At 45.0% G+C, this 24,238-nt stretch overlaps 1 protein-coding gene across 7 annotated transcripts in view; it reads right to left on the minus strand.

Moving 5' to 3' along the window:
* Positions 1-24,238, minus strand: part of MAP7D2 (MAP7 domain containing 2) — a 119,352-nt gene that overhangs the window by 60,665 nt on the left and 34,449 nt on the right. For all 7 annotated transcript variants that reach the window (XM_058441541.1, XM_058441540.1, XM_032756664.2 and 4 more), the window contains exons 2-3: positions 4,744-4,821; positions 3,438-3,601 (exon numbers count right to left, since the gene is read on the minus strand). In XM_058441541.1, the coding sequence (XP_058297524.1) occupies positions 3,438-3,601; positions 4,744-4,821 (242 nt within the window). The remainder of the gene's footprint in view (positions 1-3,437; positions 3,602-4,743; positions 4,822-24,238) is intronic.

Raw genomic sequence — 24,238 nt, forward strand, 5'->3', positions numbered from 1 at the left:
TCAACTGCCATTATATGTGTTCTTTTTTTTTTTTTGAGACAGAGTCTTGCTTTGTCACCTAGGCTGGAGTGCAGTGGTGCGATCTCTGCTCACTGCAACCTCCACCTCCTAGGTTCAAGTGATTCTCTCACCTCAGCCTCCTAAGTAGCTGGGATTACAGGTGAGCACCACCAAGCCTGTCTAATTTTTGTATTTTTAGTAGAGATGGGTTTTCACCATGTTGGCCAGGCTGGTCTTGAACTCCCGACCTCAGGTGATCCACCTGCCTCGGCTCCCCAAAGTGCTGGGATTACAGGCATAAGCCACCATGCCCGGCCCATTACATATGTTCTGGGGATGACACTGCAGGGACACACCCCCAGCGGTCCTCAGCAGGGATGTGTGCAGAAAAGAAAAGAAAAGAAAAGAAAAGGAAAGAGAGAGAAAGAAAGAAAGAGAGAAGGAAGGAAGGAAAGAAAGAAAGAGAGAAAGAAAGAAAGAAAGAAAGAAAGAAAGAAAGAAAGAAAGAAAGAAAGAAAGAAAGACAGACAAAGAGGCCTTTCTCTTTTCTGTTTAGCATAAGGAACATGAAGTTGGCTTTTCCAAATCCAATTTTCCAGGGCCACTGGTCAGGAAGCTATACTGCCCTGAGAATGGGCTGGCATACTGTGTTGTCAGCCCTAACACAGGTGACAGGAACTTGTTCTGGTAGCTTGGTTCCTGGGAGCTGTGTGACACATGAAGGTTCTAAGAACTTACCTTAAGGAGTAGGTGGCCTCCAGCAAGAGAATGAGTTTAAGGTCAGGGTGTCAAGTGGACAGTAGAACCACCCCACCCCTCCCTGGGACAGGCCTGACTAGCTTCTACCTCTGCCAACTCTTAAGACCTCTGAGAGACAGACCATTGGTGGTACCCACTTCTGCCCTGGCACAGACATGAGGGGTTATCAAGCATGACATCATGGCAACCATAGGGATACAGAGCCAGGGCAGGGCTGGGGTGGGGTCAACAGGCCTCTCATGAGCTCCTAAGTATCAGACCCAGAGAGGCAGGATTTGGTGGGCAACAAACACTTTCCAACAGGCTAGAGAAGTAAAATGGCCTGCATAGGATGAATGATCTTCCTGCAGAGGCTGTTCTCTGGCTGACAGAGACAGAACATGACAAAAAAAAAAAAAAAAAAAAAAAAAAAAAGACTTCAATCTGACACTGAGAAAAGAATGGAGAACATCCACAGCCAGGCACTGAGCAGGCTGCAGCCCTCCCAGAGCTCCCCTCGAACCATAGGGGCCAGTGCAGAGGGTTTCCTTTGAAGAGGGGCTTCCGTAATGCAGGCTGATCCCTTCTCCCTAAATGTCACCCACGAGAATGCCAAAAAGGCCTCTGTGCCAGCAGAGCACCGACCCAATGTAGCTAACAAGCCAGCCTGTGTGTGGCAAGTCCCTAAGCTACACCTGGGTCCCCTGGGACCCTGAGGGCAGGAGCAGGTGGCAGAGGGAGGCTGCTGTTTCCTTGGGTTGCTACACAACCACAGGAGGCCCAGCCCTCAGCCCTGCCCTGCTGTGCCCAGGGAGAAGAGGGAACCAAGCTCAGCTTGGGCTGACAAGGGTCGGTCAGGCAGCCTCCTGCTTCCCTCCACCACACTAGGGGTGCAAGGAAGCACACAAATAGAAAATTACCCAGAAGGGAAATCACAAAAGATTCAGCTGCATCAGGACCAACCATATGGCATAAAACTCCCTCACCTCCAAGAAGGGGGAGCTGGACTACTTAATTTAACATGCCTCCAGCACTAATGTTCTGTAGAGAAAAATTATAAACAGAAATTGCCTCAAAAGCAGCCCCCAGTGACAATGCATATGTCAGAGCATGGGAAGTGTCTTATGTGACTTCATAGTACCCCTTCCTGGAAGCTGCAGTAACAAGCTTTCAAAATGGAGAGATTATGGAGGAAGAGGACAAGCTCTAAGTCATCAAGGAATGGAGGATGGGAAGAAAATGGGTGAGTCCAGCCACTCCTGACAAACACAGAAGTTAGGAAAGGAGAAATCTGTCCCAAGTTACCAAAACAGCCTATTATACTGTGGCTTTTTCCCATCTACTGACTGTTTCATAAGCTTTTGTGGGTAGCTCCCGCTTGACCTTGCTTTAGCCAAGTTCAGCTGAAGTAACTAAACAGAATGTAACATTCCTGAATGATTACTCTGTGCTAGGTGCTTTGCTGGGCACTTTTACAAAAGTCACCTCTTTTAATTCCTGTAACTACCTCTGTTTTGGGCTAAGGAGACAGAGTTAGAGGGGCATGTCACTTGCCCCTGGCCACCAGCTGCTCAGTGGTAGAGCTGGCATTGGAGCTGACATTTGAACTGGGAGCAGATGAAGGCACAGCAATCAGACTGCAGCCAGTAACGGCGAACCATAGCTAAGACACTGGCTTAGACCTCATTTTCTAAGAGGAGGAAAGAAATCACCATGAAAGGGTGCTTCTTGGGCAAAGATGGGTCTGACTGTGTGTGTGTTTTCGTATGTGTTCTTTAAAAAAAAAAGAAGGGGTAAATATATATAGTGACAAACAACCATTCAGAGATTTTAAAAAATACTGAATTCGTACAAACATCTTTATATCCTATAGTGTTGGAGATTACCAAACCTCTATATTGTTCATACTAAAAGATGAATCATTATACCTTATGAATAAAAAATTATCAACTGACATAAGGTTTTTATTATATCCTAAAAATATAATCGTGAAGAAAATCTATAATCCAATATGCTTTCTAAATATATTTTCAAAATTTAGTAATAAAGAACTCCATAGGGGTAATTATGTGCCATTTCCTTTTTAAAAGGTAACTGGAAAGAGCAATTAAAGCAAAGAACTACATTAAAATTTAAATATACTAGCATCTTGGTATTTGAGGGTAGACTAATTTGCCAGTAGCAACTGACAGGATCACATTGTTCTCAACCTCACAGCTCTTGTTCTGGCCTTGTGCCTGCCTTGGAGGCATGAACTCCCATCTGTAACCCTCAGATTCACATCACTCAGCCGCTATCCACAATCTCCTCTGAGTCTTTTTTTTTCCCCCTATCTACTAGACCACCAGGGACCCTTTGAGTCTTAGAGTCAGAAAAGGTTATGACTAGAAGAGGCATTGGAGACTACCAAATCCAACCCTCACTTCACAGACACACAAATCAAGGCCCAGAGAAACCAACCAGTTTGCCCAAGATCACACAGCGAATTAACACCTGAGTTGAATGGATAAGTCTCTGTGGTTCTACGTTGGTGCTGCTTCCAGTTTCATGTCATGCTGCTGAAAGAAGGTATGGGAGCCATCAAGGAGAAGGTGCATGGCAGGTCTCTCTCCTACCCCAGAGCTGGGCAGGATGCCCAGGCACTCTGAGCACCCTGCTGAGGGGGCTGGAAGGTGGTGGAGGGTACACCTGGGCCTTACCTCCTCCTCCCGGAGCTTCTGTTTCCTTTTCTCTTCCACAGCAGCTCTCTTCTGGTCCTCCCGCTGCCGCTGCTCTTCCAGTTTTCGCCATCGCTCCTCCATTTGCTTTTCGTACTGCAGCTTGGCTCTTTTCTGTTTCTCCAGGATCTGTTGCTCCCGAGCAGCTGGGGAAGGAAAGTAGAAGAGAGGTGTCATTACCAGAGCATCCCATGCAGTTTGGATTAAGACCAAAAACACGGAAGCAAGAGCAGAGCCCTAAAAAGAGCCTGGTAGGATCCTAGGATGCAGTGATTGAGATAATGGGTTCTGGTACCTCTGCCACTAGCTGGGTAACCCTAAGCATGTTAGCTAGATCATCTGCCTCGGTTTCCTCCTCTACAATGTGGGGACAGTCATGTTTGCCACATCACAGTGTTGTTAAGCTCGAACAAGATGATGACCGTGAAGTTCACAGTAAGTGCCTCCCCACGTGGGAGCTATGACTATGACGGCTGTCAATAAGTCAAACTTGTGCATAATGGCTAAACTATATGCTAGGTTGAGCAATGATGCTTATGAGGCTATGTGCATTCAAAAGCAGTTTAACTGTGTGTGCACCAAGCACCAGACACTGAGCTAGGTTAGGGGGTAAAACACATGAATAAAATTTGCCTTACCCTCAAGGCATTTACTAAGGGGCCCTTAATTCCACCTAGCCAAAGCAGGGAAGGGTTCCCTGGAGGAGGCAATGCTTGTACCGACCAGCAGGAGGCAGTGAAGAAGAGAAGAACCTGAAAGCTCCTCATTTGTCTCAATGCAATGGGGAAATGCTATCTCCCTCAGCATCCTGTGAAGAACACTCTGCACTAATCTGTCTACAGCCTGCAAGAGGCAAGACAGCCTTTCTCAACCAGGGCTCTCTGTCCTAAAATACAGAATGACTCAAGTGCTGATTTTCTCAGTTCTCCTGAGGATGGCCCTTTTAGATTCCCAAGAGAGAACCTGAGGGAGTGTACACAGTTGACACTTGAAGGTGTTAGGACTTCCTTAGGTCAGGGGCAGCGACTGTTTCTCTTTCTTCAACATCATATCTGCAGACCCTAACACAGTGGCTAGAACACAGCAGAGGTTCAATGTTTGCCGAGTGAACTATTCTGAGAGTTACTTATTTGTGAACATGCCAGTTGCAGTGTAGGTTCACGCCTGATTCTTCATGTTCATCTAGCAATTGTCCTAGTTCCCATTCACAAATTTCTAAGAATCTTCAGAAAAGACACCACCATATCTCCACTCCCTTGGACCAAAATGACCAAAGTGCATAACTTACCCAGACATTTTTCTCTTTCTTCTCGTCTTTCTTTGGCCAATCTCTGCCTCTCATCTGATTTCAAAAATCCCTCCATGCCTACAAAGGAGAAAACTAGATGATGTTTCAGTTCTTCACTCTTTCCCTATCTGCTAAGTACTATAGGCAACTGGGCACGGCACCCAAGTCTGACTACATGCGCACATCATCCATCTCCATCACTTCAACCAAAGGAGGTCCAATCTGTCACTCTCTATGACACACACAGCCGAGGGGCAGCAGCTACCACTTTTGCATGTACCTGCCAAGCTGTCCTGTAGTTGGGCCAACATCAGCCCCAGAGGACAAAGCCCCTTCCCCAATCCTTTGCCCCCAGGCAGACAAGGGGTCAGAAAGTACAGTAAGTGATAGATGGGCCTGGCAGTGTGCAGAGAAGCCCACTAGGCCTCATCTAGTCAGGCTCCCAGGCCTGAAGCACGACCACCTGGGGGAGAGGAGAAGCACAAAAATGGACAAAATTTTGAATACTGCTCATTACACAGACACTGAACATTTTACTTTTTTTTTTTTTTTTTTTTTTTTGAGACAGAGTCTCACTGTCGCCTGGGCTGGAATGCAGTGGTGCAACCTTGGCTCGCTGCAACCTCTGCCTCCCAGGTTCAAGCGATTCTCCTGCCTCAGCCTCGCGTGCAACCACGCATGGCTAATTTTTGTATTTTTAGTAGAGATGGGGTTTCATCATGTTAGCCAGGCTAGTCTCAAACTCCTGACCTCAGGTGATTCGCCCACCTTGGCATCCCAAAGTGCTGGGATTACAGGCATGAGCCACCGTGCCCGGCCTACTTTCTGAAAGGAGCCAATATATGAGCTCCTTGGGTGAGCACTATGAAAGACAACACTCAAGTTCAATTTTGGTTCTGCCAAGTTTGTGCTGATGTCAATCTTAGTATCTTAGAATCATCCAAATATCTACAACGAATAAGATGGAACAAATGACAACTTCCCGAAAATGTCTGAGAAATATCCCTGGAGCTTTTCATCTCCAACCAACCCCAGCAGAACCCTAAAGGGTTTTCTAAATAAAAGATTAAATGGATCTTCATGATCATTTTAGGATTACAATTTACTGCACTCTGTTACAACTGGACCCAGTGTATTATCTATATAATATTTAAGCACACCATTCTGTAGAAGTCAGCTTTCATGTTATTATAACCAGGTTCACTTCCCCAGCATCTGTGCCTTCCTCTCTGGGAGCATCACAAGCTGCCATCATAGTGTGCCTTGCTGCCACAGCAACCTGTGCTTCTTCTAAGGAGGTTCCTGCTGCTGTCCAGGAGGAAGGCCTGAAGGCCTGGCCCACAGCGTAGGCAGTGGGAATGAGGAAGGGGGATGATGTGACAAATACTGGATTGTCATGATTCTCCACATACATCTGGTTTTGCAGCCTAGATTATATATCAGGGATATTAAAATGAGATAAGTACTAGAAAAATCCAAGTGCCATTCTTCATTTTGTTTTTAGTCATCTCTTAATCATTATGACACTATCAACAATATAAACCTCATCAAAAATTTAAAGGCCAACTCCTCAGCTCATTCCAGCCACCCCCCAATCTGACTCCAAACTCTTTTCCCAACTTGACCTCAGCACTGCCCTTTCTCCCATGCACCTTCTAGCTCATGCCATCCCTTACTCTACCCTGCTCCACCTGTTTAAACTCTGCCCGTCTTCAAGACCCCCACAGTCCCCCAGCCCTGTGATGCTCTGTGCTCCCACATGGTTTGAGGACTCTTATTCTGCTCTCTCTCTAACTCAGTCTCCCCTGGTGTGTTCCAGAGCCATGTGTGGCTGATGCAACTCTGGGTCTATACAGCTCTGGCCACTGTCCCCTTACATGGTGGCCCCAACGCATGCACACAATGCTCGAAGGCAGGTGTGAAGTTAGTGGAAGGGGAACAAGCATAGAAAATCAGGTTTCTTTTTTCTCTAAACACAGTCAGGTTCTAGTGTCTACCTCAAGAGTCTGATTAATAAGAATTAGTTCTGTGTGAAAAGTTACAAAGAAAAGCCCAGGACGCCTAGACAGATGCTCTCATCGGCACCTATACAAACTCACCCACCCAGGCAGGGCCTGAACCTAGCTCTGTACTGCCCACGCTGCCCTCTAGGTGTTCATGGGCCTGCTCCGTATCTAAAGCCTGAAAATGGCTGAAAGCGCTCTTCAAACAGAGGGAAAAAAGAAAAACAGAGAAGAAAAAGGGCCAAACACACTTGAAACTGCCCATATTACCTTGAGGCTTTACAGAGGCTGCTTGTTCCACAGACATGCATGATTTTAGGCTGCCCTCTCATGGACACACATGAGAGTCACATCTTCAAATCATCTTTCCAGAAAATCTTTATTATCATGCTCACAGTCAACATCACCAGTATCATCATAATAAGAGGTAATAACTGAGCAGTTCCCAAGGACAAAGCACACTGCTCAGACTTTCTCAGCCCAATCACCCTATGATGACAAGAGGTGCTGTGATGATCCTTGTCTTACAGGTGTAGAAACAGAGGCACTTGAAGCCAGATTCCAATGCAAGAAACTGACTTCAGGACCCACTTTAAAAACCATTAAAATTTTTTTTCCTAATCTCTCACATCTGGCTGAAAGGACCCACATTCTTAGTTACGGCTTTTCTGTGCTGCTTCCCCAGCACAGGAAGAAATGTAACACCTTGGTCTTTGTGCTGTAACCCAGTGATGCATGCAGGGAACAAATCCTAACCTGGCCCCAAGAATGAGCTTGCAAATCTAAAGAGAAGTCGAGTGTGACTCATTAGATAATCATGAAGTAAGCAGTACTGTGAGCCAAGCGCTGGCCCAGCTGGACACAGATGCGGCCCCTGCCCAGGCAGGCTAATTAGCAGCTTCCTCCTCACACTAGTGGTTTGAAAATGTTTGCTCAGCAATGTTTTATGGCTGATGCTGGGTGGGGAAGGGGTTACAGAGGACCCTGGGGGAAGCTGTAAGGCCTCTCCTTGCTCATGCCACAATGCATGGCCGTCTCTTTCTTTTTTAAATTCAGCTTTATCCCACTGAAAGGGGTGGAGTGACTCAAACAGCCCAACATGGGCAATCTGGAATCTCTGTGTTCATTTGGTAGCCATGAGCTATACATGGCTATTTAAATTGCATATCAAAATTAAGTACAGTTACAGTTCAGTTCTTTAGTCACACTGGGCACATTTCAGGCACTTAATAGCCACATGTGGCTGGCGGTTACCACCCTGCAGTGAGAAGCCTGGCAGCTCCCTCCTGTGATTCTCTCTCTGCATGTCTAGCTGCTCTGGGGCACATGTGGATAAGGAGGTCTGAGCTCAGTCGGGATTGAGATTTACTGGATGAGTAAGGCTTCTTCCACACAGCATCTGCTTCTTCTGCTTAATTGTTGAGCAGACATTTTGAGAATATCCATTCCAAGAGAAGCCAAATTAACTCATCTCCAGCCTCCACCTTCTGACTCTATATGCTTCTCCCAAAGGCTGTCGAAAAGCCCTTGAGCTCATTCCGAGGTAAGGAGGGCTGGAGCACAAACCATAGCCTCTAACAAATAAACCAGCTATTACCAAAACACAGCCAGACTTAAACCAGAGGAATTCAGGTAGATTACTGTGAACACTAACACCAGGAGATGCCCTCTAAAGACACAGTGTATCCAAGAAGTAATGCTTGATATGGTTTGGCTCTGTGTCCCCACCCAAATCTCATATTGAATTATACTCCCATAATTCCCAGGTGTTGTGGGAGGGAACTGGTGGGAGATAATTTGAATCATGGGGGCAGTATTCCCCATACTGATCTCATGGTAGTGAATAAGTCTCACGAGATCTGATGGTTTTATTTCCGCTTTTGCATCTTCCTCATTTTCTCTTGCCGCTGCCATGTAAGAAATGCCTTTCGCCTCCCTCCATGATTCTGAGGCCTCCCCAGCCATTTGGAACTGTAAGTCCAATTAAACCTCCTTTTCTTCCCAGTCTTGGATATGTCTTTATCAGCAGTGTGAAAATAGACTAATACAGTGCTGAATTCAGTTCCAAAAGGAAGTCTTTATGTACGGCCTGAAATCCTAAAATGTCTAACTTTCCTACCCAATCATCCTTCGTCCATGTGCCCTATTTGTGTGCATTTATCATATTTTTTTTATCTTTTTGAGACAGGTTATCACTCTGTTGGTTGCCCAAACTGGAGTACAGTGGCACGATCATGGCTCACTGCAGCCTCCAACTCTTGGGCTTAAGTGATCCTCCCACCTCAGTGTAGCTGGAACCACAGGTATGCGCCACCATGCCTGGCTAATTTTTTTATTTTTCAGTAGAGACAAGGTCTCCCTACGTTGCCCAGGCTGATGTTGGAACTCCTAGGCTAAAGCAATCCTCCTGCCTCAGCCTCCTGAAGTGCTGAGATTACAGGCGTGAGCCACAGTCTATGGCCATCTCTTTCTTTTTTTGAAACCAGGGACCCAGTTTTACCATTGAACTCCATAAGAACTTATGGAGAACAGATTCATGCCTACATGCTTGCCAGGGGTTGAGAGGGTAGGGGTGGGAGGGAAGTGGATGTCTATAAAAGGCATCATGAAATGTACTCTGTCTTGATTGTATCCGTGGTAACATCTTAGTTGTGATACTGTTCTATAGTTTTGTAGGATATTACCATTGGGGGAAACCAGGTAAAGGGTACATGGGCTCTCTCTGTAATTTTTTTTTTTTTTTTTGAGACAGGGTTTCACTCTGTCACCCAGGCTGGAGTGCAGTGGCACAATCAGCTCACTGCAGCCTCGAACTCCTGGGCCCAAGCGATTCTCTCACCTCAGCCTCCCATGTAGCTGGGACTACAGGCGTGTGTCACCGTGCTCGGCTTTTTCTTTTTTTTTTTCTTTTTTTTGAGACGGAGTCTTGTCACTCTGTCGTCCAGGCTGGAGTGCAGTGGTGCGATCTCGGCTCACTGCAACCTCCGCCTCCCGGGTTCAAGCGATTATCCTGCCTCAGCCTCCTGAGGAGCTGGGATTACAGGCATGCGCCACCACGCCTGGTTAGCTTTTGTATTTTTAATAGAGACGGGGTTTCACCATGTCGGTCAGGCTGGTCTCAAACTCCTGACCTCGTAATCTGCCCGCCTCAGCCTCCCAAAGCGCTGGGATTAAAGGCATGAGCCACCGCGCCTGGCCTCGGCTATTTTTTTATTATTTATTTATTTATCTGTAGAGATGCAGTCTCACTATGTTGCCCAGGCTGATCTTGAACTCCTGGCCTCAAGCGGTCCTCCTGCCTCAGCCTCCCAAAATATTGGGATTACAGGCATGAGCCACTGCACCCAGCCTATAATATTTCTTATAACTGCATGTGGATTGACAATGACCTCAAAATAGAAAAGTTTAATTATTTTTTTAAAAAATCTGGCCCAAATGTGAAGCCCTGGGAAGGACCTAAAGGGGATACCCTCTCAGAGATGCCCTACCCAGAAGGACAAAGAGCACCCATGTCAGAGCCACCCCTTCCCCACTGTTGATGCAATAACGTTTCCCAGGGCAACAGCATCCAGGCAAACTTGCAACTCTGAAACAGAGGTCTTTTCCTGGGCAATTAATTCCTACAAAAAAATTGGAATAAAACAGGGATACTGAGCAGCCAAACAACTATTTTATGTTAACAGAAAAGCATAAAATCTCATACTTGACTGAGATCCTATTATCCCTGGGCTGCAGGAACACATTTTTAAAAACTAATTTTAAAATGAATTTTATTAGCTTGAAGTACTCTCCTATAGAATATTAATGACCTGATATTAGTCAATTATTCATGGTACTGGTAAGAACCATTATCAAAATACAAAGTTTTAAAGGGAAGCCAGCTGTGTTCAACTTTGAAAAATTAATCACATTAAATGAATTTTAAAATAACCTTTCTGATCACACGCAGATTTGTGCAACTGCAATGTCCAGAAAAAAAGGGAAGGAGGAATGAAGAGCTCATCCAATAGGAAATACAATGAAGGGTCCTCACCTCCTCTGGGGAGCCATCCTGATCCCTTCAAGGGGTTGCGAGGCATCCTCTGCTCTGTGGACTCACAGGCACTGTTTCCCATCTTAGTGGTCACTCTTGGTTGCACTGTGATGATCTGTTTAAGCACGTGGAGACCACCGCTTCTCAACTTTGGCTATACAATGGAATCACCTGGAGAGCTTTCAAAAATATAGATGCCTGGGTCTCCCTTCAGATTCTGATCTAGTCAGTCTTAGGTGTGGTTTAGGCACTGTTGCTTAAAAGCTCCGCACGTGATTCTAATGCGCATCCAGGCCTGACAACTGTCCTAGCCCACTGCTCACCACACTTGAGCATGCATCAGAACCACCTGGAGGGCTTGTGAAAATGACTGCTGGACATCACCTCCAGAGCTTCTGATGGAGTAAGTCTGGGGTGAGCCAGAGAATCTGCCTTTCTAACAAGCTTCCAGGTGAGGCTGACACTACTGGTCCAGGGCCCACACCTTGAGAACTAGTGTTCTAGATTATGGTGATTCTACAGGGCAGGGCCCTCCCTGTGGCTACTCTGTATGACAGAGCTCAGCACAGTGGGCCCCAAAACAGTCTGCAGAAGGAATGACTGATCACCTGCTACATTCCTCCACAGTGTTTACCTTTGCCAAGGTTGTTACTGCCCTACATGCTATTGTCTAGGTCTGTTTGTTTTGTTTTGTTTTCCGTGGAGGTGGAAGGCAGGGGCAGGGGGACTGGGTCTTGCTATGCTGCCCCTGGTTGATCTTTAACTCCTGGCCTCAAGCAATCCTCCTGCCTCAGCCTCTCCAGTCGCTGTGATTACAGGTGTGCACCACCCTGCCAGAATTTGGTTCTTTTCATTTGACCCTTGTCCTCTAAACTCTTGTCTTATCTCTGAATCTCTGGCACCCTAGAGACTGGGAGGGACTCAAAAAGTTGCTGAATCAAAGGGCCACGAATATTATGTCCCACTGATGGAAACCTCCCCATTTGCAGAATATTTTAACCTCATACCAGAAGTGTCTATAAAAACAACCAACATTTTAAGGCATCTTTGTACCCATTATTCTGCTAGAGTTGTGGAAGGAATACAAGGGTAAAGAAAGGAAGGCGCTCCATGAGCTGCTCCCCATAGCCCCACCCCCAACACACACACAGATTAATCTTTCCATTGAATTCCATCAGTGCTCTGATTCTCACAGACCTTTTTCCTCTTTACTTCACATTCGGGTCTTTCCCTCTCTCATTCACCACTCTCACGCACAGGAAACTCTACCCTCCCAATGCCCTCTCTCACCAACCCTCCCTTTCCAATCCATCCATCAGGATACAAGCTTCTTAAGGGCAGGGCTATGTCCCATTTCTTCTTGTAGCCCCGAAAGGGCCTAGCACAGTGTTTTGTGCACAGTAAGCACTCAAGAAATGTCAAGTTCATGAAGGGGAAGCGGTAACATATACTGAGCACCTCAGTTTTTGTTCTGTCTTGGCCTCCAGGGGATTGGAGGATCCCACCCACGTTGAGGGTGGATCTTCCGCCACCTAGTCCACTCAGACTCACACACCAATTTCCTCTGGAAACACTCTTACAGACACACACAAAAATAATGCTTTACCAGTTCTCTAGGTATTCCCCAATCCAGTCAAGTTGACACTAAAAATTAACCATCACACTGGATAAATATAATATGGCATTATACATCCATACAATGCAATAGTGTTCAGCCATAAAAAAGGAACGAAGGGGATGGGAGACATTGTGAAAGACTACTAATGGGTTCAAGATTTATTTTGGGAGTGATGAAAATGTGATGGTATTTTAGGCAGTGGTGACAGTTTCACAACACTGTGAATGTACAAAATGCCACCAGATTACACTTCAAAATGATTAATGTTATTATTAGTAAATTATATTGCAATAAAAGAATTTGTAGTGCTCCCCCCCAAACCCCGAAAAAAAGCAAAATACCAAAAACCACATCAGGGAGTGTTCCACAACAAGGCTTAAAATCCAGAGCCTAGTTGATCTTATCTGTGGCCTTCTCCCAAATCTCCTAGGTTGCCTGTTTTTCCTTTTCATCCCAAATATCCAGATGATATATCTGGTTCCAAAGGCAAACCTATGTGGTACATTTGAGTATGTGAAAATCATATATATTTCTATAAAGTATCTTTGTCACACAATCCCAACAGCTTTGTTATTAATTATAGTTTGTAAAACTGTGGAGCAAAAATAAATGTTAGCAAGTTGGAAGAAAAATGAGTGTTTATTTTTAAAAGGGTATGAAAAAACTGCCAATAAATGATAAATGTGTTGTGATAAACAGCTGTTGTGATGGTTACATGAAATGTGTGGGAAGAATTTCCCATATAATAAATGCTCATTAAATGTTGCTGGCCATTATTTTTAGGGGGGTTCTTTTCTTTTTTTTTTTTTTTTTTTTTTTTTTGAGATGGAGTCTCACTCTGTCACCCAGGCTGGAGTGCAGTGGCACAATCTTGGCTCACCGCAAGCTCCGCCTCCTGGGTTCACACCATTCTCCTGCCTCAGCCTCCTGAGTAGCTGGGACCACAGGTGCCCGCCACCACACCTGGCTAATTTTTTGTATTTTTAGTAGAGACGGGGTTTCACCATGTTAGCCAGGATAGTCTCGATCTCTTGACCTCGTGATCCGCCTGCCTCGGCCTCCCAAAGTGCTGGGATTACAGGCGTGAGCCACCACGCCTGGCTGGGGGGTTATTTTCTAGATTAAAGAAATGGGCCGGGTGCAGTGGCTCACGCCTGTAATCCCAGCACTTTGAGAGGCCGAGGCAGGCGGATCACCTGAGGTCGGGAGTTCGAGACAAACCTGACCAACATGGAGAAACCCCATCTACTAAAAATAGAAAAATTAGCCGGGCATGGTAGCACATGCCTGTAATCCCAGCTACTCGGGAGGCTGAGGCAGGAGAATCACGTGAATCTGGGAGGCGGAGGTTGCGGTGAGCCAAGACTGCGCCATTGCACTACAGCCTGGGCAACAAGAGTGAAACTCTGTCTCAAAAAAAAAAAAAAAAAAAAAAAAAAAATGGAGACTTTAAAACATCAAGTGACCCACCCATCCAATGTCCTATTAAGTGGGAGGAGTCTAATTATCTTTCTGACTTTTAATCCAGTGTGATTTCTTCTGGACTCTGCTGCTCTCCTGGGAGAGAGGAGGTGGGGTCAGATTCAGATCAGTGAAAGGCAGGAGTTGGAAATTCCAGGCAAGGGTAATGATTTATGCAAAAATATGCTAGAAAATAATAAAGCCTAAAATCCAATTGAACTTTTCAATCTTGCAAGTGGGAACTGAAAATCAACTGACAGAATCTAGAACCTTTTTCATTATTGCATGAGGGTATATTGTTTTTGTTCAGAAAGCATCACATACTCCCGCCTCATATTTTTCATTTAAAACCTCAAAACCAATTACAATCCCACGAGGTCACTAAACTTTCCATTTAAATTTCTTTCAGTGTAGGGCTAAATCTCAATTCTCTCCATAACTCAGGATCAGTGCTTTAAGGCAATGGACTTTTGATGAAAACCAACAGCAAAATTGTGTAGCAACCTAATTTTTCTTCAAAATGAAATTCATAACCATTAAAGGCACTCTGAGAACATCAACAAAGCAACCCTTAACAGTGTTAAAATGAGGCCAGACGTGGTGGCTCACTCCTGTAATCCCAGCACTTTGGGAGGCTGAGACAGGCGAATCACCTGAGGTGAGGAGTTCAAGACAAGCCTGGCCAACATGGTGAAACCCCGTCACTACAAAAAATACAAAAAATTAGCTGGGTGTGGTGGTGTGTGCCTGTAGTCCCTGCTACTCAGGAGGCTGAGGCAGGAGAATCACTTGAACCTGGGAGGTGGAAGTTACAGTGAGCCAAGATCGTGCCACTGCACTCTAGCCTGGGTGACAGAATGAGACTCCATCTCAAAACAAACAAACAAACAAACAAAAACAGTGTTAAAATGAAGGCTTAATCATACCAGCATACAATGTGCAAAAAAAGAAAACCCTAAAAAGTCAATTTAATCTATGATTGGCACTTTCAAAATCCCAAATCATGAAATTTCAGGTGGAACAGCTCTGAGGCCCCATTCAACCAGAGATGAGACTGCTCCATCTCTCTCTCCACCAGAAAGAGAACTCTGTCTTCATGTTCTTGGCTTTTTCCATTCTACCCATCCAATATGAATCAATTATTGGGCTTTCATTACACAGATGGAAAATGTATGTGGGTAGATTTCCAGGACTGTGAGAAATGAATCAGTTTTCATTAATCGACACTGGAAAGGGGAAAAATATGCTGCATGGGGGTGGCGGATGGGGGGAATAAAAGAGAGAAGGAAGTGAAAGAGAGATGAGGGACTAGGAAGCCATGAGCCATGTTGGACTGCTTCTGGGGAGAGTTCTGACTAGGAACTGAGTGAGGGAAGGGTTTTGCGTGACTCTTGGAAGGTACAGTGTGTGGGTGTGTCAGTGTGTGTGCGCACAAATAATACTGGGAGCCAGAGGACTAGGCAAAAAGCTCAATGCTAGGAATTCATCTTGTGACACTTTTCTAGTCTCCAGTAAATGTATAAATTGCTTTTAATCCCTTTTGACTACTGAATTCTATTTCTTTGGCTATTACATGAAGTTCTGGTATTTATTTGGGATATTTATTTTGGAAACAAATACCTAGGCAGGAACTAACCTCAGGGGAATCATACGGTTACAAAGACCTATCAGTGGCCATTTATTCCATTTTCTATCTCTGACAAGAGCAGAACCAGGTGGTTTCAACTTAAATTTGTCTCTCAGGAAGATGCCATTTCTTGCAATAGCTTAATAACTCTTCTGAGCATTTTTTTTGGGTGGGGGAGGGTTCTAATCCAGTGATTTTCAAGCTTTCGTGTGCATCAGAATCCGTTAGAGGGCTTATTAAAAACTGCTGGGCTCTACCCCTAGAATTTCTGAGTTAGTAGGTCTGGGGTGGGGCCTGAGAATTTGTATTTCTAATAAATTCCCAGATGATGCTGATGCTGCTAGTCTAGGGACCACACTCTGACAATGAGTGATCTAATCCATTTCCTACCTGCTATAATTTTCTGAACTGGCTTAAATTTTCTCTTAAATGATGATAAGAAAGTCACTATTATCACCCAATTCATTCCTTGCAACGTGCCCCTTTCAAAGATGTCATGATTTACACTTTTGAATGAGGCAAGTCTAGAACTAAGATTTAAGTTCAATAACTACTGACTACTAGGATGAAGGTATAGACATCCAAAAGGTATAGACATTTAAAAAATGTATATAGGCCGGGCGCAGTGGCTCATGCCTGTAATCCCAGCACTTTGGGAGGCTGAGGCGGGTGGATCACCTGAGGTCAGGAGCTCGAGACCAGCCCGGCCAACATGGCGAAACCCCGTCTCTACTAAAAATACAAAAATTAGGCATGGTGGCGTGCACCGTAATCCCAGCTACTCGGGAGGCTGAGGCAGGAGAATCTCTTGAACCCAGGAGGCGGAGGTTGCAGTGAGCCAAGATCAAGCCACTGCACTCTAGCCTGGGCAACAAGAGCAAAACTTAGTCTCAAAAAAAAAAAAAATTGTATACAGATGCCAAAAAGTCCTTGAAAAGAAAGAAGTGGAGAAATAGGGAACTACTTTAAGACTATACACGAATCTACGCCGTTAATAGATTTTTATAAAATATGCCCACTAAATTCCCATAGGTTTCCTTTTAAAACAGCTAACTGAATTACATTTTCCAGAAAAATGCAGACATGTAAGATTACTAAACGATTCAAATGATTCCTCAATGATTTTCTTAAATCACAATTGCACAGCTAAGAGAAGGGCCATTTTCCCTACTAAATGTAGAATTGGGCGAAGCCCAAACAATACAAAGTGCATAGCACTTTGACATTAAGGTCAAATAATAATAATGAGAATGGATCCCTCCCCCGACCCCCCACTCCAAAACCTGGCATGTAATCATCACCATTCTGCCACAAAATCCTCTACACACGGTTATCGGAAGAAGGTACAACAGGAGTTCTAGCCGCGTGCAGTGACTCACGCCTGTAATCCCAGCACTTTGGGAGGCCAAGGTGGGCAGATCACCTGAGGTCAGGAGTTTGAGACCAGCCTGGCCAACAACGCAAAACCCCGTCTCTGCTAAAAATATAAAAATTAGCCAGGTGTAGTGGCATAAACATAGTCCCAGCTACTTGAGAGGCTGAGACACGAGAAGTGCTTGAACCTGGGAGGTGGAGGTTGCCGTGAGCCAAAGTTGCGCCATTGCACTCCACCCTGAGCATCCTCTAAAAAAAAAAAAAAAACCAAAAAAAAAAAAAAAACAAAAAAACCAGGAAAGTTCTGCAGGACCTGCTCTAAGCTTCCTCTTCTATAAAATGGAGATAAGAGTAGAACCTATCTTAGAGTGAGGATTAAATGAGATACAGGCATTGCTTAACTGTATCCAGCACACAATAGGAGCTCAACAAATCCAGCTATTCTGTGTTGGCTATTCTAATGCACATGCTCCTATTTATTGTTCTCCACCTTCCACTATGGAGGTCCTCTGCACATACACCTGGAAACCTCAATCAGGCTACCTTTCCTAATGGGGGTGATAAGATAGAGTACATTACAACACTGCCAGTGTAAAACTAGGGCAAGGATTCTTTTCTAACAAAAATTATACTAGAAACATGTATATGTCCTCTTGATTTCTCATCTTCTGCAAAGAGTATATCAGTTACCAATCACTGTTTGTTTGCTTGTTTTTGTCTACACATGTAGACACATGCCCTTTATAGTAGAAATGAGAGATCCTGTCTTCAGCAAAATAAGCAATTTCTTATTTAAAAAGTGCATAGAGATGACATCTCACAAACACTAATTATGAAGGTGGTATATGATGATGCTATTCTTCTATATTCATACACATGTACTCAGCCACCCTAGGAACTCCTGTGCCAGTAACTCAATCTGGTAAATAAGCTCCCCAGAACCAAAAGACAACACGCCAAGTTATAAAATGCAACTGTGCCTGGTTTTGAGGACTGTACACATACTTGTGGGCTAGATTGTCTTTTTCTAAAAACACAAGTTCCTAAGCACCTACTTCTGGCCAAGCATTATGCTCTGCAAATATTATTTAATGCTCACAATAATCCTAGGAGGTGGGAGGCACCCCCATTTTATAGATGAGGAAATTGAGACTCAGAGAGGGTAAGAAATCTGTCCAAAGTCACACAGCTATTAAGTAGCAAAGCATGAATTTGAGGCCAGTCTGGTTGACTCTCAATAATGAGAGGGCCTAAAGGGAAGGAGCACTGACCAAGGGATCTTGATATCTAGAAAATGGTAGCTATTCCTACTGGGAAGCACGAAGGATGATGCTAAGAAAGAGGAGTGGGCTCTGCCCAGCTCAGTTAAATCCCTGTTCAGCACACACTAAGTGTGACTTCTGGGGAAGCTTCTCAGCCTCACTTTTCTCATCTGTTAAACAGCACCTGTGTTACAGAGTAATGTGGAGCTTAAGGAACAATATATGCAAAGCTCTTAGCACATATTAAATGCCTAATAAATATTAGCTAACAGTATTATCATCATTATTACTGGTTTAGATATGGCCCTTAAATGAGATATGTCCTGAGTATCCAGAAAGCATGAGTGTTCCTTAATCTCATTACCTGACCACCACCATGTCTACTACCACAGTCTAGAACCAGCCCCTGACCCTCCCTGATCTTTAATCCTTGTTTTCACATAAGCAATGTCTTCAGCTTGCCCCAAGCCTCCAGTGGGGGACCCATCGGGTAGGCTGGGCCCCGAGAGTGTACATATTTGCCAAAACTCATCAAACAGTAGACTTAAAATTTGTGCATTGTAGTGTATGTAATTTATACCTATTTTAAAAGCTGTAACAACTACAGCAACAAACAGAAAAGGCAAAATTCAGTGCTGACCACCTGCCATATGTTGTTAGTGCCCAAAGCTATGAAGAATAACCCAGGAACTCCCAGGTAACCACATCCTCACTGTGGCCCTGTGAAGAAGTGGGGTGTACTTGGACTCCAAGGGCAGCATGGGAAATAGGAGGTATGCCCCCTGCCAGGGCCAGCATGGGAACTGAAGTCACCTGCAAAGGCCCAGGGAGTGGCTGAAGAGTCAGGGCTCTGAAAGAGCATGGCAAAAAGGCCTAACCTTGCTGGTTACCAGAAGATAAGGAAATCTAAGAAGCTGGTTCCCTGGTCCTGAACTCTTCCTTGACAGCTGTTATCTTCCAGGGTAACTGTTAACCTGACTTTCTCATGCCTTTAACTGTCTCCAGTCTACATCAGATCCCAGCTACAAATGCCCCAAAGGCCTGGTTCTTTCTACAACTACCAGTAAAACTGCCTCAATTGGATTTTCTCCCCATTCATAGATAAAGCTCAGCCCCCTCGGCCCTGAGAGCTTCTTCTTGGCTCCATCCATGTGGCCTGCCCAACTGTATCCCAGTCAAGAGACTGGGTAAATTCCTTAACATCTCAGAGGCTTAAATTCCTCTTCTATAAAATAGGAACATTACTGCCTACATCCCAAGGTTATGGGGCAGAAGCAAAACCTTGTGAAAATGCTTGGCATGAAGGAGTATTCACAGTTGGCTCCTTTCCCCTGATGATAGAAGAGAACACAGACAAAACAAGTTGGGGCAGATGACCACTGGGCCCCAAATCCTGGAATCATTTCAGTCTTCCCAAGAACCCCATAAAACTCCTCCAGGAAACCCCCCACAACTTCCTAAGAGGTCACAGTTTTCATTCTAAGGCTTTCTCTGCCAAGCTGATAGTTTGCTTAGAAGCTAAGATGAGCAAACTCAAAGGTAGTGAAGGAAGACATAGTCCAGAAAAATTAAACTCAACTGATTATCTACTGAACACCATGATACGAAAGCTTAGCTCCCACCCTGGATCCTCACCTGAGAGGCAGGAATTACCTAGCTTCCTGTGTTTCTACAATTATATGTAATTTCAAAATAAGCCAATATGCACAGCATATTCTATTCACAGCATGATTTGCTAGTTAAAAGAAACCTATACAGCTAAGCTCAGGGCTCCCTAAGGTAATATGGGTGACTCTATGCTGAGGTCTGTCCTCCCAGCCTTCTTCCCTGTGTGGTGGTTGCAAGATCATCTCTCCTCCACCTTCATGCTCTCCTTTCTGTGTAATTCTGGTCGTCACAGTTTTTTGTGCATGCCTGTTCTTCAACAACAAGAATGTGGAATCTACCCACCCTATACAAGGTGATCCCAAAAAACCAACAAGCAAATGGGACTAGAATGAGATAAGGCAGTAAACATGGACAGGGCAGCAAGGGTAGAGTTTTCTACCATGGACAGGGCATGTGGGTCTGGGCATCTCAACTTGGCCTCAGGTCCTTTCAAGATGGAGAGGCTCTGACACGCAGGGCTTTTGCGTGAGCTTCTGGAGTCTCACCTGATAAAGGGCTCCAATAATGCAGACAAAATGACCCTGGAAGAGCACCCCCACATCCCCCAGCAAGTACAGAGAGGGCAGCTGAGTACAGTGCCTGGGAGCAGGGGCTCCAGAGCCAGGTAGCCTGGGTTCTAACCCCATGGAGATCGTGCCCACTCACTGGATCACTAGGAGCATTAATTGAGAGGGAAAGGATGCAAACAGGAGGAGGGAAAGAGGGAACTGCTCAGTACACTATGTGCTACACAAGCACTGCTCAATAAATGTCAGGCATCATTATTCCTCAGCCTAACCCAGCCAGTATTTTCCTGTAATGGTGGGGCAGAGGCTGGCTGTCAGGTTACATATCAGGAGAAGCAGTTGCTCAATGAGGGTTGTGTCATGTGAAAATACAAGCTCCCAACTCACCAATCCAAGACAAGACTCGGAAAGGCCTTGAGCTTCTGGAAAGAGGGCCAAGACACGGGGATAAATTACTCCTGCTTAGAAGCTTGTTGCTTTTTCTCAGCAACAAAGCACAAGAAACGTACAAATATCTCTTTTAAACTGTGGACAGAATCCAGCAGGTAATGACTGGTAAAGAGAAATTACCTGTGGAGTTTCCAATATTAGCAATGTCATTTGATTTCTATTCATGGTGATGTGTATGTGTGTTTAATAACATGAAAGTAAAAGATGTAAAAGAGTCTCATCCTTCCTATAGGGAGATAGCTAAAAAGAAAAAGAAAGAAAAAAGGATCCCAAAGGCTCACCAGAGACCTTTCCGGCCAATCTCCATGGCATTCCCGGCCCAGATGCCCATAAGGCCCCAAGTCCCTACCATAGGACAAGCTGCACTCTTGAGTATGAGCAAGCCAACTGCAAGCTCTTTGTCTCAAGCTGATTATTTTGTCCTCATTCCTTGTTTCTGTTTCTGCACAATTACATATATGTGGTTGTTTGGGGTCCCTCCATCCTCACTGTTACAGGGTTGACAGGACCCTTCAGACCCCTTCCCTGAGGACAGCCCCTTCTTCCTAGGCTGACAACCCTTCCTTGGCCATCTCACTGGGCATCAGATCTGATTTTTTTTTTTTTTTTGATACAGAGTCTCACTCGGTCGCCTAGGCTGGAATGCAGTGGCATGATCCTAGCTCACTGTAACCTCTGCCTCCTGGGATCAAGGGATTCTTGTGCCTCAGCCTCCTGAGTAGCTGGGATTGCAGGTGTGCGCCACCATGCTCAGCTTTTTGTATTTTTAGTAGAGACGAAGTTTCACCATGTTGGCCAGGCTGGTCTCAAACTTCTGACCTCAGGTGATCAGCCCGCCTCAAACTCCCAAAGTACTGGGATTACAGGCATAACCCACTGCGCCCGGCCCAGATCTGAACTTTAATCACTGCTGAGCACAAACTATCCAATGTGAACTGCTTGGTCTCCTAGCCCTGCTATTCCAACTTAGCTCATGGCAATTCTGGCCCACAGCAGAGATGGTCCCAGTTACGCCACTGAGTCCAGAGGCCATTGACAAGGCTACTGAAGAGCAATGCAAGTCATTAGGGAAGTGCCTACCACCAGCTGGCTTCCGTTTCAACAGGATTCCTTAGTTGTTTTTTTGTTTTTTTTTTTTTTTTAGACAGAGACTCGCTCTGTCGCCCAGGCTAGAGTGCAGTGGTGCAATCATAGCTCACTATATGAATTCCTGAGCTCCGCCTCCCAGGTTCACGCCATTCTCCTGCCTCAGCCTCCCGAGTAGCTGGGACTACAGGCGCCCGCCACAACACCCGGCTAATTTTTTGTATTTTTAGTAGAGATGGGGTTTCACCATGTTAGCCAGGATGGTCTCGATCTCCTGACCTCGTGATCCACCCGCCTCGGCCTCCCAAACTGCTGGGATTACAGGCCTGAGCCCACCATGCCCAGCATAGGATTCCTTAGTTTTAAAACAAAATGCAAAGGATAAATAAAAGGGCTAGGAAAAAAAAAAAAAATCACTCTTTTGGGCTGGGAGCAGTGGCTCATGCCTGTATTCCCAGTGCTTAGGAAGAAAGTGGGAGCATCGTTTGAGGCCAGGAGTTCAAGACCAGCCTGGGCAACATACCAAGACCCTGTCTCTACAAAAAAAAAAAAATTTTTTTTAATTAGAGAGAAAAACTCTTGGTATTACAACAATTGACAGACATGTTAAAAATGATTTTGAAAGTTAGAACCCCTCTTCCATTTCCATTTGTCTCTGAAAAACATGCCCAGCAGAGTTACCCCCATCCTAGGCCTACAGATCTGTGCGTCTGGCATCCTCAGCCCAGCCACAACATAATTCTTAAACAAGGACAATCTTCAAGGGCACTTTGAGGCCTTCAGGAAAGAAACAGGTTCATGGCACAAATAGATTATTATTATTTTTTTTTTTTTTTGAGACAGAGTCTCGCACTGTTGTCTGGGCTGGAGTGCAATGGCGTGATCTCGGCTCACTGCAACCTCCGCCTCCTGGGTTCATGCCATTCTCCTGCCTCAGCCTCCCAAGTAGCTGGGATTACAGGTGCACACCGCCACACCCAGCTAATTTTTTGTATTTTTAGTAGAGACGGGGTTTCACTATATTGACCAGACTGGTCTCGAACTCCTGACCTTGTGATCTGCCCGCCTCAGCCTCCCAAAGGGCTGGGATTACGGGCGTGAGCCACTGCGCCCCGCCACAAATAGATTATTTTTAAACCACAAAAGCAGAGTACAATGTGTAACCCCATTCAACATTGTTCAGGGCAGTCTGGTTGGCCTTTTAAACAGCCTCGCAGTTATCTCTAGCTCGTTAATTAAATTTACCTCTATCTCACCCACCTCCAGCCTCTAACTGCATCCCTGCTAAAACCCTCTTTGGAAAACAAAAGAACCATGAATCTTAAAGTTCAATTTATTGCTGCCAGTAGTTAAAAGTTTATTTTGAAAATAGTAAAACTACAGATTATGATAAAAAAAAGAAAAGGTAAACCGTGGAACTGAATATTTGGTTCTGGGAAAGATTTGTGAAAAGTAAAACAACGAGGCCTTCAGGGGAGAATTCCCAAGGTTTATGGACATGTACAAGCTTCTCTTTTGGCCGTTCCACAGAAAAGGCCACTGCCATTCCAAAATAACACATAGGAAAAGTGCTTTTCCCATGTGCACTACAGGTATGCCTGAGTATGGATGGTACCTGGGCTGTTGTGGCTGTCACTATTTCTTTCCTTTTCATTTCAGGAAGATAAAATAAATGATATATGCATTTTCAAATCCTGTGTGTTGCCATTCATCCGCAAAAACGATCATCAAAGAACAGCAATATGCTGTTGCTATTTAAGCATGCTAGTACATCACAGCAATCGGGTTTTGGATTTACCACATTATTTTAAGTTAGCCAAACTGTCACACTTAAAGGTCAATACATACATTTCTATTACAGCTGACCAAAAACTAGTGCTTCAGATGACCACTGCCTTTAAAAATAGCAAGCTACACAATCCTTACACTCTAATACTGTGGTTCTCAACCAGGGGAGACTGTGTACTCCAGTGCTTGGCAAAGTCTGGAGATACTCTGAGACTCCAAAATATCTCCAGGGGAGGTGCTACTGGCATCTAGTGGGTACAGGTCAGGGACACTGCTAAACATTCTACAGTGCACAGGACAACCCTCAGCCTCAAACAAGAATCATCCAGCCCTTGGCTCACGCCTGTAATCCCAACACTTTGGGAAGCTGACATGGGTGGATCACTTGAGGTCAGGGGTACGAGACCAGCCTGGCCAACATGGTGAAACCCTGTCTCTATTAAAAATACAAAAATTAGCCAGGTGTGGTGACACGCGCCTGTAATCCCAGCTACTCGGGAGTGTGAGGCAGGAGAATCACTTGAACCCGGGAGGCAGAGGTTACAGTGAGCTGAGACCGCGTCGCTGCACCCCAGCCTGGGCAACAGAACGAGACTCACAAAAAAAAAAAAAAAAAAAA

This window comes from Hylobates moloch, unplaced genomic scaffold (assembly GCF_009828535.3).
Source record: "Hylobates moloch isolate HMO894 unplaced genomic scaffold, HMol_V3 SCAFFOLD_7, whole genome shotgun sequence".
Lineage (NCBI taxonomy): Eukaryota > Metazoa > Chordata > Mammalia > Primates > Hylobatidae > Hylobates > Hylobates moloch.